This window comes from Hypanus sabinus, chromosome 7, assembly GCF_030144855.1.
Source record: "Hypanus sabinus isolate sHypSab1 chromosome 7, sHypSab1.hap1, whole genome shotgun sequence".
Classification (NCBI taxonomy): domain Eukaryota; kingdom Metazoa; phylum Chordata; class Chondrichthyes; order Myliobatiformes; family Dasyatidae; genus Hypanus; species Hypanus sabinus.
The window spans coordinates 4,925,772-4,943,023 of NC_082712.1; the positions used below are offsets into that span (position 1 = coordinate 4,925,772).

A 17,252-nucleotide genomic window follows, 5' to 3' on the forward strand; every position below is an offset into this window, starting at 1 on the left:
CAAGAGATAAAATTAATAGACTTATCCATCATGCCAATATTGATTGTGTATATCATAAAAGGTTAAGAAGACACATAAGCCATAATTCAGGAAGAAGAAAAAATGATTCAGGAGCAACCGGAGAAAATGACACCTCAACAATATTAATAATTTAAAGTTGGCCCATAAACTAAAAGCAAAAAAATAAAAAGCAAAAGCGTGAGAAAAGATCCCTCCCCCCTCCCCGAACCCCTCGAAAAAAAGCCAAGCAGCAGGCGCACAAACTAATACTAATATTACCCCCATTTCAAGATAGCAACTCCATGAAAAGATAAAAAGAGATTATAAAACACCCAGATTTAAGTACAGGGTTGCAAAAAAATATATATATCAATCAAAATGAAAAAAAAGTAATATAATAAAGTAAAAGATCATTAATTAAAAAAGGATAGACGTTAAAGTTTGAAACAGTGTAATATGCCTTTAAAAAAAAGATTCCACATTCAAATACAAAAAAATGATGTTTCAAAAGCAAAGACTTATGGGAAGAAGAAACGACATTTTGAAAAAGCCATATTACAAAATATAAATGTAAATTCACCAATCTATTAAAAAAAGTTTAAAAAAAAGGTTATCAAAATAGAATTAAAAAAGGATTCAATAATCACTACAATATAAAAAAAGGGTCCAAAAATCCAAAACATTCGTCCCATTCTCAAATACAAGCAAACAAATGAATGCTTACGGAAAGCAAAGTCTTATGGGAAGAAGAAACGACATCTTAAAAAAAGAAATCATTATTACAAAATATAAACATGTATATCCAATTCAGAAAAAAAAATAAGAAAAAAGACATTATAGTAAAATTAAAAGAGCATCTATAAACCATGATAGTAAAAAAAAAACTGGGTCTACAGACCAAAGTAAAAAACTATAACGCAGCTTCACAAGTTAAAGCCCAAAACGAAATGGCATCTTCCCTCCAAAAATTCTTCAACATAACACATAGTTCAGCTTATGCTGGAAGATCGATGTTCTTCAACGAATTTCTTCGCATCTTCTGGAGTATTAAAAAAGCGCTGAGTGTCATCACTCAACATAACTCTGAGATTCGCTGGGTATCTTAAAGCTTGTTTAAATCCAATCGAATGAATCTCTGCCATCACTGATTTAAAAGCGATTCTTGCTTTCATTACCTCAAATGAATAATCTTCAACAATACGAAATGTGTTGCTTCTGTAAGAAATCATACCTTTCTGACAAGCTAGTCGGATTAAAAGTTCTTTCTCCCGAGGATAATGGAGGCGAACAATCACAGCTCGTGGCTTGTCTCTCGAGATCGAAAATCTCGAAACTCTGTGGGCACGATCAATAGTAGGTTTAGCTTTCAAAACATCAGCGCCAAAAACTTCCCATAATAAGTTAGAGAAAAATTCAGTTAAGTCACCAGATTCAACATTTTTGGGAAGCCCGATGATTCGCAAATTCTGTCTGCGAGATCGGTTTTCAAGATCGGTGATTTTAAACTTATAATGCTCTACTGTTTTAGCAGTCGACAGTACCTTCTTCTCCAATGTTTCGATTGTACGTATTTTTTCACAAATTAACTTATCAAGAGCTGCGAACTTTTCTTCATGTCGTTCAATATCTGCTGCCTGCGATTGTAACTTGGTATCAAACGATCTAACAACTTCTTCGAGCCCAGACATTTTCGCAGTAAGCTTATTTTCCAGACTTGTTATTTTACTTTCCAAACTTGCAAGTTTAGTATCCAGAAGATTAGAAATTGCGTCAATAGATAGAGGCTCTTTAGACGATTTCTTAGGTGCAGACATTTTAAGTTTGGAAAGATTAAATCAAGTATTATTTTAGAAAAGAAATAAATCGTAAGTATCGACCCATGTAATAAAGATGAAAAGATTTGATTAAAGGGTGATTATAGTTTAAAAAATGAAGAGCGCCTAAAAGGCAGATGCTTACGTCGCCATCTTGAAACTCCGCCCCCAAGGTTTTTATTTTAAATGGAAGACCGGCAGTTGCCCAAACTGCAAGTCTCCCCTCTCCACGCCACCAATGTTGTCCAAGGGAAGGGCATTAGGACCCATACAGCTTGGCACTGGTGTCGCAACAGAGCAATGTGTAGTTAAGTGCCTTGCTCAAGGACACACACGCAAGCCTCAGCCAAGGCTCAAACTAGCAACCTTCAGATAACTAGACGAACACCTTAACCACTTGGCCATGTGCCAACACATCCCTTGGAGTATAGTTAAGTCAATCATCAAGAAAAGAAAAGAATATAGCACAGCTATAATCCACCTAGAACAGGCCATCCTCAAAAACTGAGTGACAAAGCAAGAAGGGTCTAGTGAGGGAGGCCACCAAGAGACCTAGGACAACTGTGGAGGAGTTAAAAGCTTCAGTGGCTGAGATGGGAATTATGCACATACAACAACTATTGCCTGGGTGTTTCACCAGTTGCAACTTTATGGGAGAGTAGCAAAGAGAAAGCCACTGTTTCAAAAAAACATTCACATTAAATCTTGGCTAAGTTTGCCAGAAGGCATGTAGGAGACTCTGAAATCAGCTGGAAGATGGTTCTATGGTCTGATGAAACCAAAATAGAGTTTTTTGGCTATCAGACTAAATGTTATGTTTGGCACAAACCAAACACTGCACATCAAAAATGCACCATCCCTACCATGAAGCATAGTGGTGGCTGCATTATGTTGTGGGGATGCTTCACTACAGCAGACCCTGGAAGGCTCGTGAAGATAGAGGGTAAAATGAATACAGCAAAATACAGGGAAATCCTGGAGGAGAACCTGATGCAGTCTGCAAGAGAACTATGACTTTGGAGAAGATTTTTTTCCAGAAAGACAATAACACAAAGAATAAAGCCAAAGCTACACAGGAATGGCTTAAAAACAACAAAGTTAATGTCCTGGAGAAGCCACGTCAGAATTCAGAACTCAATCCAACTGAGAATTTGTGGCTGCACTTGAAAAGGGCTGTTCACTCACAATCCCCAAGGAATCTGACAGAGCTCGAGCAGTTTTGTAAAGAAGCCTGGGGAGGAATTGCAGTGTCCGGATGTGCAAAGCTGATATAGAGACCTATCCACACAGATTCATAGAAACATAGAAAAACTACAGTACAATACAGGTCCTTCAGCCCACAAAGTTGTGCCGAACATGTCCCTACCTTAGAAATTACTAGGCTTACCCGCATCCCTCTATTTTTCTAAGCTCCATGTACCTATCCAAAAGTCTCTTAAAAGACCCTATTGAATCCACCTCCACCACCGTTGCCGGCAGCCTATTCCATGCACTCACCACTCTCTGAGTAAAAAAAACTTACCCCTGACATCTCCTCTGTACCTACTCCCCAGCACCTTAAACCTTGTCCTCTTGTGGCAACCATTTCAGCTCTGGGAAAAAGCCTCTGACTATCCACACGGTCAATGTCTCTCATCATCTTATACACCTCTATCAGGTCACCTCTCAGCCTCCATCACTCCAAAGAGAAAAAGCCAAGTTCACTCAACCTATTCTCATAAGGCATGCTCCCCAATCCAGGCAACATCCTTGTAAATCTCCTCTGCACCCTTTCTATGGGTTCCACATCCTTCCTATAGTGAGGCGACCAGGGTCCTATATAGCTACAACATTACCTCTTGGCTCCTAAATTCAATTCCACGATTGATGAAGGCCAATACACTGTACGCCTGTAATTGCGCTAAAGGTGCATCTACTAAATGCTGACTTGAAGGAAGTGAGTAATTATGCTGTAAATTATTTTGTGTTTAATGACTGTAATAAATTTAGACCAATTTGTAGAAATTTGTTTCTATTTTACACTGAAGTTTTTTTTCTGTTGATCAGTGACAAAAAAGCAGAATTAAATCCACTGTGATTCAATGTTGTAAAACAATAAAACATGAAAAATTCCAAGGGGGGGGGGTTAAATACTTTTGTAGGCAGTGTATTTGTAACTTAGAGTCATTTTTATGTCTTGCACGATTCTGCTGCCACAGACAAATTTCATGACATATGTCAGTGATAATAAACCTAATTCTGATTCTCAGCATTCACCTTGCCAATTGCCTTCAAAACCTTTATTCAACAAAGTTATACCTCATTTGTATCTACTTCAATGAGTACTAACTCAGCCTGCTTTTTTTTAAAATCAGCAACCCTTTTATCTTGGGAATCAAACGAGTGAGCCTTCTCTGCTCTGTCTCAAAGTAGATAAACAATTAATTAAATACATTGACCATACCTACACACAATTCAAATGTCATTTTATTAGCACTCTGAAGGTGTAACAAAACTACCCTACATTTATTCTCCATGCCCTTTGAAGCCTTCCAAATACTCAGATACTTGCCATTTTCTGCTTCAAGCAGAAGAATTTTCGATCTTTTCAAACTACCTTCTTCCTCTTATATTTTATTTTGTCATTCTTTGCCAGTTTCTAAAAATTTCCCAATCGTCTTGCCTACCACAAACATTTGCAACATTCAATGTTTTCCTTTGAAGTTGAAAACAGTCTTAATTCCTTTAGTTACCTACTGACACAAGCTGCATTCTCCTTGTAAAGACTTTATTGACAGAAAGATCATCTAACTAACCTAGTTAAAACAATTAAATTAATCAGAATCAGGTTTATTATCACCACCATGTGACGTGAGATTTGTTAACTTGGCAGCAGTTCAATGCAATACATAATCTAGCAGAGAAAAAATAATAATAAATAAGTAAATCAATTACATATTGAAGACTTCAAAAAATGTGCAAAAACAGAAATACTGTATAATTAAAAAGCTTCAGCAGCAGTACAGAGCAATACACCATAATATAGGAAACAAATAAACAAGTATATAAACCTGAGAAAATCTGCAGATGCTGGAAATCCAAGCAACACACAAAAAAAAATACTAGAAGAACTCAACAGGCCAGGCAGAATCTATGGAAAGAGTACAGGCAACATTTTAGGGCAAAACCTTTTTTGTGTGTTGCACAGCAAACACACACACACACACACCCCTCCCCCACGCGCAGAGAGGCAGAAGCTGTTCCTCAATCAGACAGTGTGCCTTCAGGCATCCTCCTTCCTAACGGTAACAGTGAGAAGAGGGCATGTCCTGGGTGATGAGGGTCCTTAATGATGGATGTCACCTTTCTGAGACGCTTCTCCTTGAAGATAACTTGCATACTACGGAGGCTAGTAACCAAGATGTACACGACTAATTTTACAACTTTCTGTAGCTTCTTTTGATCCTGGGAGGTAGTAGTCATCCACCCCTCCCCCATACCAGACAGTGGCGCAGCCAGTCAGAATGCTCTCCACGGTACATTTGTAGAGATTTGAGAGTCTTGGGTGATAAACCAGATCTCCTCAAACTCCAAACAAAATATAGCCACCACCTTGCCTTCTTTGTAGCTATATTAATATATTGGACCAGGTTAGATTCTCAGAGATCTGGACACATAGGAACTTGAAATTGAGCAACCCATAATCCCTTGTCCTACCCTTTCTGAAGACCACAATCAGCTCTTTGGTCTTACTGACACTGTGCAGAGTTGTCACTCTGACGCCATTCGATTAGCAGGTATATCTCGCTCTTGTACGTCTTCTCATCTCCATCAGATATTCTGCCAACAATGATTGAGTCAGCAACAAATTTATAGATATCAGAGTTTACTATCTCCACATAGTATACACTCAGAGGCCACTATTAGGTATACCAGCTCATTAATTCAAATATGTAATCATGTGGCAGCAAGTCAATGTGGCATGCAGACATGGTGAACATTGTTGCTCAGACCAAACATCAGAATGGAGAAGAAATGTGATTTAAAGTGGTTTTGACCATGGAATAATTGTTGGCTTCAGATGGGGTGCTTCGGTAACTCAGAAGCTGCTGACCTTCTTGGATTTTCATGCACACAATCTCTAGAGTTTACAAAGAATAGAGCAAAAATCAAAATCCAGTGAGCAGTAGTTCCATGTGTTAATGAGAGAGGTCAGAGGAAAATGCCCAGACTGGTTCAAGCTCTCAAGACAGTAAATCAAATAATCACATGTGACAATAGTGGTGTCCAGAACAGCATCTGTAAACATACAACACGCCGAACCTTGAAGTGGATGGGCTTCAGCAGCGGAACACAGCAGGTTCCATCTCCTGTACCTAATAAATAGGCCACTGAGTGCAAGTACACTGAAGTTTCAATGATAATGCATAGATCGTAGAACAGGACTGCTAGGACAGACCCTTTGGCCTACAACACTGGGCCGACCGATTTAAATTATGGGACACCAACACTATTAGTGAACTAAGCAAGGAAAAGGTTGGTGGGCACAATAAGACACACAAATCCAATTATTTTTGTGCAGCTTAGTTCTTTGAGCTTGACTCTTGTCATCAGAAAAGAAAAGTGGATCAGTTAATAGCTATTTTGATACACTGATTGTGTTATCCAAGAACAAAAGATTTCAAGCATCAATGGTAACTTTAATTTCATTCTTTGAGAGTTGTTAAAACAATGGACTGATAACTGTTTAAAAAAATTCAGGGAGCAAATCTACTCCCATGGAGCAACAACGTTCAATTTTTTCAGTGCTCAATTCATGAGGGACATCTTATCCACAGAATGATAAAAGGCAGAGAGATTTGCTATTACAGCTGAAATGAAGAGCATGGCTGCACTTAAGGAAAAGGTAGATAAATACATTAGCCAGCGTCCCTTTCTTTTCTGCTTGATGTGAGATAAATGGGAGAATGTTTATGTGAAATACAGATAGCGATCAAGAGCAGTTTGTTCAGAACAGCAAATTCCAAGCGACTGAAAATAGTCACCACACCTACCCTCATTTACTGAATCAGCAAAACACAAGACCTGACCATAGGTCTTTATCTTGAACTGTTTTCATTCCACAGATGCTGCCCAATATCTTTAATGGCTCCAGCAATTTTTGTAGTGAAATCAGAACTCATGTAATTAAATTTCAAGACCATTTATTAATATGTATATAAATGCATTTAAGGATCATCTACCTTATTCGGAGGTCTCCCAGGATCGAGGACTTGCCTCCATTCCAAATATATGGGTTGTGGGCCAAGACCAATGTGGGCCTTTCAGGTTATTCCACAGGGAAGCAAAGGGGAGATGAGCTTGGCATTGTACTCTATATCCACAGGACTTTTCCATCTAATTCCATCTCATGAATCTGAGATATTCACTGGAATTCCAACTACAGTGGACTCCAGCTAATTGGGACACATCGGGGGCAAACAATTTTGGCTCAATTAAGGGGCTTCCCCAATTAGCCAAAGTTTCATGAAAACCTAACGTTAAAAAGGTTTTTTTTAAAAAAAAACACCATTTAACTCAGTAACAAACTATCTACTTAAATACAGAACCACTGAGAACAATACCAATACTACAACAGTACTATAAAACTGTGCATTAGCTCCTATTTGTTTTTGACAGAAGAATTCATCCAGTTTAGGCTGCCATGTTTTGATTCAGTATAAATGAACAAAATCAGTGCTGACACCAAGAGTAATGAACTGCCTTCATACAATGTTTTCGATGATTGCATCCCCCAAATCTTCATTTTCATTGTAACATTCAAGGTGATTATCGATATCTTCAAAGTTCCTAACTTGTTGGAAGAGTGAAATTGTTTAATTTTCACTCCCAGCCATTTCTGGTATCTCCAAACCTGAATGTTTGAAAACACAGTGAGCAAAACAGTTCTGTTGCCTTACAACTGATTTCTTGTCAATTATCAGTGACAAAAATCTGATTTTTGAACATATACACAACTCTTGCAATTCACTAAGCACAGTGTGCTGTCTAATGCACACATATGTACATGCAATTGACTCTCACTGGAAACTATTCGGCAACAGTCTCCTATCCCAATTAAGCAACATAGTATCCAAATAAATGAAGAGAATTCCAGCTATTTTCTTGATTAGGTTTTCTTCTTTAAGAGTTGTCCTAAATGAGCAGGTGCCCTGATTAACCCAATGGCTTGGTTAACCAGAATCCACTGTACTCCTAAAATCTACTAGATTACTCCTAATCTAGCGAGTTACAAGAGTCAATGGAGATTTTTGCAGCAAGAGTTTGAAGACAATCTTGAACGCTTTCCTCTGTGCTCCTGTTGATCTCTTCTCATGACAGGAAATAGAGCACCCATTTATACAGTTTTCTGTCAGGCATGTACGTACTGTAAATGATCCAACAGCCTGCAAGTTGCTGAGCAAGAATAATTGAAGTCTCAACTCTGAAGATGTTGCTCTGGGAGAGGATACCATACCAATGGATTTAGGATTTTGTGACGACAGTGTTGACAATACAGTGCATTCTGTTAACCAGTCTACCTTTGTTTTATCCAGGTATCAACAATTAATTGTGTTCATATCTGTATACATCTAAAATGTGACATTTAGTGTAAAACTCTGCAGCAGCAGTGATTGCAATATGGGTTCATGTCGCTGTCTGTAAGGAACTTGTACATTCTCCCTTTGACAAATGGGTTTCCTTTGGGTACTCCGGTCTTCTCCCACATTCCAAATATGCACAAGTTAGGATTAGTAGATTGTAGGCATGCTATGTTGAAGCCAGAAGCATAGTGAAACATGCAAGCAGCTCAATTTGATGATTTGGTTGTTGACACAAAACGACAATTTTCACTGTATTTTACAATGCTTTGAAATATATGTGACAAATAAAGCTCACTTTCACAAACAAGAGAAAATCTACAGATGCTGGAAATCCAAGCAACACACAAAATACTGGAAGAACTTAGCAGGCTAGGCAGCATCAATGGAAAAGAGTTTGGGCTAAAACCCTTTCGCAGGACTGGAGAGAAAAAGCAGAGGAGTAGATTCAAAACATGGGGGGGACGGGAGAGAGAAACACAAGGGGAAGGGATAAGGCAAAGAGCTGGGAAGTTGATTAGTGAAAGAAACAGAAGACCATGGAAGAAAAGGGGAGAGGAGCAGAGGGAGAAAATCAGTGAGATTGAGAAAGGGGAGGGAGGTATTGGAAACGAACCAAGTAAATTTGAGGGCGAGGGAAAATTGACAGCAAAGTGGATGAAGTTGATGAGTTCAGCATGGAGGCAGGAAAGCAGCACCAATGCAGTTGTCAATGTAGGGTAGGAAAAGTGCAGGACAGTCACCAGTGTAGGCTTGGAACATAGATTGCTCCACATAGCTGACAAATAGGCAGGCATAGCTGGAACACATGCAAATGCCCATGGCTACATCTTTTGTTTGAAGGAAGTGGGAGGAGCCAAAGGAGAAATTACTTACAGTGAGGTCAAGTTCTGCTAGACAGAGAAGAGGGGTGGTGGAGGAGAACTGGTTAGGTCTGTTGTCCAGAAAGAAACAGAGAGCTTTGAGGCCTTCCTGGTGGAGGATGGATGTGTATAGGGTCTGGACACCCAAAGTAAAAAATATGATGATGGGGGCCAGGGAACCTGAAATCATTGTAAAGATCCAGAGAGTGTGAAGTGTCACAGATGAAGGTAGGAAGGGACTGAACTAGGGGGATAAAACAGTCAAGGTATGCAGGTATGAATTCAGTGGGGAAGGAACAAGCAGAAACAATGGGTCAACCTTGACCAGTGGGTTTGTGGATCTTGGTTAAGAGGTTGAAACGCATAAAGCTCATTCTTGCTTTCATGTAAGAAGCACAGTAGCCACTTTTATCACACAAATTCACACAAAGAATAACAGCATAATTACTAAATAATGTTTAAATGTCATTGGGTGAGCAATAAAAGTAATAGAGCTCAAATTTCTGCCTGTTAAATAATAAAATGTTTTTTTTAATATATATACAGAAACCTTTGAGTCAAAAACTTAATACTTCATTCGAAAATAGGCTCCTCCAACAGCAGAACAACCTTCAATGATCTACTGAACTACAGTAGACAAAGATATTGCTTCCCAAATACTTTTGGATGTATCTTATGGATTTGGGGACTGCTGATCATGAAAATTAATATGAAATTTCCCCATCATGCACCATTTATTTTTGGAATCCCTCCTATTTGTTATTTCAATTCAGAATTCAAGTGAATTCATATGTTGCCCACAATGCAAGCTGATAAGTTTTATATCTTAACTAGACAAGCTTTGGATTGCCTAGTGTCTTTTTTATTGATTCTTCAGTGTTAAGCCTGAAAGCCGTGCTACTACACAATGGCAATTTCCACCCTTCAATACCAATCAGCTATACAGCACATATGAAAGAAAACTACCGAAATTTGGAAGACTTGTGAAACACATAGTACAGCAAATACAACTGGAACACCTATGGTGATCTGAAAGTGGTAGTACTGCTCTAGGAATGCAGCTCAGATACACTAAGGACTGTTGTTTCATTTGCAAGTGGAATAGACGTGCTAAAGAATCTCATTATATTAAAAAGGATTGCCTACTCTGTAAGCAGTTAGTTCTAGGGTAGAAAAGTGTGGCATATAAACCACTTGTAGACCCAACAAATATGTTTCTGCCACCTCTTCATACAAACTAGAGCTTATGAAAAACTTTGTGAAAGCAACGAACAAGTAGGGTGAAGGATTTTGATACCTGAGACAGGTGGTTTCCCAGAATAGCTAGTGACAAGATCAAGTTAGGTATTTTTGTTGGCCCACAAATCAACAATGACCAGCAATTTGAAGAACTTGTAGTGGAACTGGAGACAATCACATGAAAATCATTCAAGTATGTTGATGAAAATTTTCTTGCTGACTACAGATCACCGAACTACATGAAGCTGGTTAACAACATGCACAAGTATTGAAAACCATGACGTGCAACGTGTCACACTACAGATTCATTTTCTGCATTCCCATTTCAACTTCTTCCTCACAAATCTTGGTGCTATCAGTGATAAGAATGGTAAGGTTTCACCAGGACATTACAGTCATGGAAAAACAGTATCTGGGCAACTGGATTCCATCAATGTTGGCTGATTATTCTTGAACACTTAAGCGAAAAGCCTCAGACAATGAGTACAAATGAAAATCATCAACAAAACATTTTTAGCTTTGTTGAACTATTGCAAAGCATCAGCACCCGTTATGCAATTAAACACATTATATTCAATAAAAATTAACTTCTTGTTACTCCAAATTCCTAAGTGATACAAATAGTCTGGAATTATATATGTATTCAACAGGAAACAACACTTTTGAAAAAAATTGCTGTCCAGTGCTATTGGACTAAACAAGCACTCAGGTCACTCTGACTCAATACCAGATGAGAAGTACAACCCTATAATATACACACTCGTTGCAGAGTTGATAATGTTTTTGTTCCACAAGCACAGCTGTCAATTTTCTTTTTTCTATTTTTAAAAATGTGGCCACTTAATATCCATTGCCAATTTGAAGTAGCAAATCTTCTCATTTCCTTGTGATCTCCCTCAATCACCTCATTTCAAGCTGAAAGCTGAGAACCCCACACCCACCACCCTACTCCACCCCCCATGGCTTTTCTCTGCATCACAAAATCTGCAGGTTAAAGCATAACCTGAGTATGAGATAGCCACATTTCTGGAATTTGCCTCCTACACTATCAAACACATTTCTAACATATTCAAGCTGGCACAAAAGCATCCCCTACATTTTTTTGTTTAAATTCAGGCCACATCAGATGTATTTTGCTTTATTCTCATTGCAGGCTATTTAAAAGGCATCTATGATTCTATCTTTGTATGAAAAATGAAGAATCAGTAAAATTGAAAATAGGTTATATAAGAACATGCTGGTTATACACAACAACCTCACTGTGAAGAGAGAGATGGCAGTTTTATGTTTTGGGTGTATGTAATGTTCAGGATATTACCTACTTTCTTTTTCAGCTGATCAAACCACTTGTTAGGTTCCACCTGTCCAAATGTTCAACGTTTGACTGCTATTATGTCTATAGGCAAAAATGATTTTTATATTGGGCAAATTAAACTTCTGTGCATCAGTGATTTATTCAGTAAAGTTCTTGAATTTATTTCAAAAATCAAATTTCATTACTTGGCTCTTTGGTGTTAATTGCAAGGCAAGAAAATGAGCTTCTGTAATTTTTTGGCAGATCCTGAATTTTTAATTTAGAAGAACATTCTAAGGCACACAACTTGAATGCTAAGTGTAATTTGCCAATAAACCACACAAGCAGTAAGTATTCATCCTCTTTTGGGCTGAACACAATGTGAGATGATGTAGAGATGCTAAACAGCACTTCTGAAACTTGGATGTAATAGAGTTCAGTACACACGTTAATAGGTCACTCATCAAAATGGTAAAAAGGGATATCTTATCCATGAAATCATAATCTAAGCATGCAATGTGAGGAACACCATCTGAAATAGTCAGCCGCTGGCAATTTCTTTCAGCAGATTGAGAAATTAATTAAATGAACAGATTCAATAGAGGAAGGGTCTTGCAACAACTTTCAAGTGAAAATCAAAATGGACAACTGGATATCTTGTCAGCAAAACAAGCATCTTGGAAAATGATTCTAAACATGGAAAGGGGAAGGGGTAAAGACACAAGAGCAGATGTCATATTCTCTACAGCTTGAATGAGTTCACAATATGATGTTAATAATTTACTCCAGTTCCAATATAACACAGTAAGGACATGCTTATGAAGGTCTTCCTCATAGCAAGATCTGAATAACTGCCTCTTCATGTTGTCCAACATGTTAAAACTGTAGCAGTGTAGATGCACAATTAATAAGTGTATCTCACTGGGAGGGATCAAAAGGCACCTCCCTCAACTCTGATATCAATAATTAAAAAACTCCCAGCTATTTGGTTAAGAGCACTCCCCATGCTTCACTGACTTATATGGGTGAGCAGCATTCCATGTGCTTGTGCATTCTGATGCCACAATATGAACTGATCAATGAAAAAATAATTTACTTTAAAACATTTTAAGAATAGAAATAAAGATTTACAAGTTTCAATAAGTAATCAATCAACACAAGTTTCTGCATTCCATTCTCCAGAAAATCAAGACTGCTTCTTGTACAATGCATTGCAAATACTGCTGTACAGTAACAATGTAAGATTCCAGATTGTTTAATGTCATTTCCAATGCACAAGTGTAAAGGAGAATAAAATAATCGTTACTTTGGATTTGATGCAGCACAAAATAAATAATACAAAATACAATATAAATACATAAAATGGCATATATACAAAGGTTGATTTATGTTAATAAACTGACACTTGGCACTGGAGTGTCTGTAATTAAGGTGACTTTAACAGGAAATAAGGTAGTGGTGATTGGAATGTGGAGGGGTGGGTTAACAGGTGGAGGAGTTAATCGGCCTTACTGCTTGGGGAAAGTAACAAAAGAGTAAAAAGTTCAAATCATGCTGTTCCCATTAACTGTCATTTCAAATATTAGCACTTGCCTTTAGCAAAGACAGGAACAATGTATGGTACAATTTTAATAAAGTGAAATAAACTGATTAAATAAGTGATATAAAAATGTCAGAACAGTCAATAGCACATCTGTGAAAAGTAATCAAGTCAGAAGTCCTACTGACATTGAACATGCCAACAAATTAGAACTGCAAAGCAATGGCAGATTTCGGTCATGCTTCAAGAACAAATTGATCAACTTGGGAAATAGCATATACAACAGTGAAGGTTATTTGACTACTTGGAATATGTCAAAGTGGAATTCTGCAGCAGCGAAACTGCTCTGGGATATCCTACAAAGTAAACTTGTCAAATAAATTGAGGTGCCGTGATTAAAACTTTAGTTCTGCATCACCTTGTGAATCATACATAGTTGCAGATTGTAAATTTGTACCTGCAGTTACCAAGGCCTGCACCCAGACTTATCTGCAAAAGGGTTAAGCTAACCTTGCTCAAAATAACCCAACTGCAGCTAACAATAATGTCATTCATTCTGCATTATCTGAAGAACTGACCGGAACAAAAGTAGCATGTATGCACACCTATACTGTTTGGAATGACTTAAAACTATTTCTTAACCTCCAGACTGAAACAACATTCCATTAATGCGGAGGTGTTTGAGAGACTGAGCTACAGCAATGAGATTAATACGTAACACTGGGTTTCTTTGTGAAACCATTTTAGTCCAGTACTTCCAATGCTTGGCACTGAATGCTGGTCTAAAACAACAGCACTGAATGCCGGTCTAAAACAATAGCACATTAATAATATGAACTTGATGTACATTTGCAGGGAATCCTTGTAAATAGATGCATAATAGTAGCATATCCAAACTGTTAATTGAAACCTCGACGTGAAGAACCTTATCCTAAAGGCATAAAAGGAGAAGAATAAAAACAGCACCTGCTGACAGAAGCAGTGACACTAATGGTATTAGTAACTGACCAGTGTGATCTGCTAAGACTAAACCATTCATTCAAAACAAAAATGGGAATAACTAAAGGCAGCAAAGTAACACAAAATCAATTCTGGCTGCATGGGTCAATAATAAGTCAAATTTGAAGTAATTTTTATTTCCAAAAATGTAGTCATATATCCTACCTGCCAAGTAGATAATCATTTACAAAGGCTAAACGATAAACAACAGGGAACTAAAACTCACCCTTCCGAGGTATTTCTTGTAGAGGAATGCTGTCTCCACCACCATCATAAGGCAAGTACGGATCGGAAGGCATATCCATGAGAAAGCAATGAAGGTAAAAGTGTACAGCACTGAAAGCCTATTGCATTATCCTCTCAGTCTGCAGTCAGAGCTGCCATGTTAGCTCAGAAAAACAGGCTGTGCGTGTGCAGCAGCTTGGAATCTGCTATGGGCTATGATGTAAGCAACAGGAAATTGCTCCTGTCATGTTGCTACTGGTTACCAGTCCGCTGATCCCAGAAGCTTAGCAGCAGTGTTAATGCACTGTCATCTAATTTTTTTTTTTGAAGGTGACAGTACTCATTTTGACAGATTACATCACCCAAAATTTAGGTGAACTTTTAATCGACTCTGACATATTAAAGAAATTATGAAATGCACAATAAAATTTTGCTCAGCAAAGATTTTCATTATGGTGCCCATCTCCTTTGAGAACAAGGGAAAGGCGTAGTGAAGTGAGGAAAGCAAGAGAGACAAATAATAAGTGTCTCAGTGTCACAAGTTTCATTACATATGAGTGAATGCAAAATCAAATTTAAGGGCACATAACAAAATCCAAAATGAATGGCAGATTGATTTAGTGACAACTGATTGGTTGAAACTGTATAATTGAGCACCTCATCAAAAAAAGACTTCATGAGCAACTGAGAGATGGTCGAATCCTAAGAACGCACATCAATGATGCATTCTTGAGTGAGCAGAGTGAAACACTTGAGCAGAGCAAAGTGGAGCCTCCCATCTTTAGAAGACTGCAAGTTACAAAGGGAAAGAGGAATAACACTATACTAAACCATAATGAGAAACTGTAAACTCTAGTACTGGGAGATTGAAAGCTAATCTATCAATGAGAACAGCAGGGGAAGTGCAGCAAGGGAAAATAAATGAAATGGGATACAAGGAAAATAGTCTGGCAATGGAGAACTGTAAAACACTCAAGCAAAAGAGAATGCCAAATATTCAAAAAAGTTCAGGGAGTTGATGGGAAGGGAGTGGTAATTGAGAAGGGTGACAAAGATAGTTCTAAAAAGTCATTCCACGTTATCATGTAAAACAGCAGAAATATTACTAACAATCTACTGTACACAGTCAATCCAACACACTGATGCAAAAAGGAAATAAATTCATGAAACCCCAAAAGACCTTGGACAGAAAAAGACATTATACACCCAATACATTAAAGAAAAAAAATTGCACCTAGGTAAAAACCAAAATAAAAACAGAAAATGCAAGTTAATCTGAGCAGGTTCAGATATTAGCCGTGAAGAGCATGCAACAGAAGAGTTCACCTTTCAAGTCAATGATCTTTCATCAGAACCGCAAGGCTGTTCACCTAAAATGATAATTCAAATCTTCTCTCACATTTAACTGTTTGTTCACTCACTGCCAAACTTGGCATTTTTTTGTTCATTCCTGATTGTTTTGAAACTGAGGAAACAGTTCAGAGACAACCATATCAGTGGTTCTGAAGTGACATAAAGGCCACATTGGTTAAGGATGGCAGAGTTCCTCTTGAGAATGCTCTAAGTACAACAGCTGGATTTTTTGCAACAATCTTGTTTTTCCAAAATTACCATGACTAAGATTAGCATTTCATTAATCCCAGTTTATTATTTAACTCCATGAATTTAAAGTTCCCCAGATGCATTGGTGGATTTCAAACTCATGTTCCTGAATCAACCAAACAAGTTGCTGGCCTTAATTTGATGGTTTCATCACTGCAATACATTAAACCTAGCTCAATCTTACTGTAAACCTGACTAGTAAACACAAGGCACTCTGCAAATGCTGGAAATCCATTGTAACACATCCAAAATGCTGGAGGAACTCAGGTCAGGCAGCATCTACGGAAAGGAATAAAGAGTAGATGTTTCGGGCCAAGACACTCATGACTCTTCATTCTGTGACAAAATGAGATGGGGAGATCTTAAATTGATTTTTTGCACCTGTATTTTCGCTAGAGATGGACACAGAGTCTATGGAAGTGAGGCAAAACAGCAGTGAGGTCACAGACAGTATAGAGATTACAGAATAAGTGTTGGCTGTCTTGAGGAAAATCAAGGTGGATAAATCCCTAGAGCTTGTGGAATGCCAATGCAGAAATTGCAGAGGCCTAGAAGAGATATTTAAAACATCCTTAGCCACGGGTGAGGTGCCTAAGAAAGGCTTAAGAAAGGCTCTAAAAATAAACAACAAAATTATCAACTAGTGAGCATGACAACAGTAGTGGGTAAGTTATTGGAAGGTATTCCAAGGGACCACATATACAAGTACTCTGATAGACTGGAACTATTAGGGATAGTCAACATGGCTATGTGAGTGGTAGATCATGTCTAATCAATCTTATAGAAATTTTTGAGAAAGTTACAGGAAAGTTGATGAAGGCAAGGCAGTGGATGTTGTCTACATGGACTTCAGCAAGGCATTTATCCACTTAGCAAGGTCTTTTGACAAGGTCTTGCATGGGAGGTTGGTCAAGGAGGTTCAGTCGCCTGGCATTTAGGATCAGGCAGCAAGTTGGATTATGGGGGAAGCCAGAGAGTGGTAGTAGACAGTCACCTCTCTGACTGGAAGCCTGTGACTACTGGAGGGCCTCAAGGATTGGTGCTGGGTCCATTGTT

The 17,252-nt window shown here is 38.1% G+C and overlaps 1 protein-coding gene across 5 annotated transcripts in view; it reads right to left on the reverse strand.

Moving 5' to 3' along the window:
- The window catches only part of clcn3 (chloride channel 3), a 218,904-nt gene that overhangs the window by 134,274 nt on the left and 67,378 nt on the right, over nt 1-17,252 (reverse strand). For 2 of the 5 annotated variants that reach the window (XM_059974105.1, XM_059974103.1), the window contains exon 1: nt 14,596-14,805. The exons of the other annotated variants lie outside the window; for them this stretch is intronic. In XM_059974105.1, coding sequence (XP_059830088.1) covers nt 14,596-14,674 — 79 coding nt within the window. In that variant the 5' untranslated portion in view covers nt 14,675-14,805. Of the gene's footprint in view, nt 1-14,595; nt 14,806-17,252 lie in introns of those variants that run through there. 5 annotated transcript variants of the gene reach the window in all.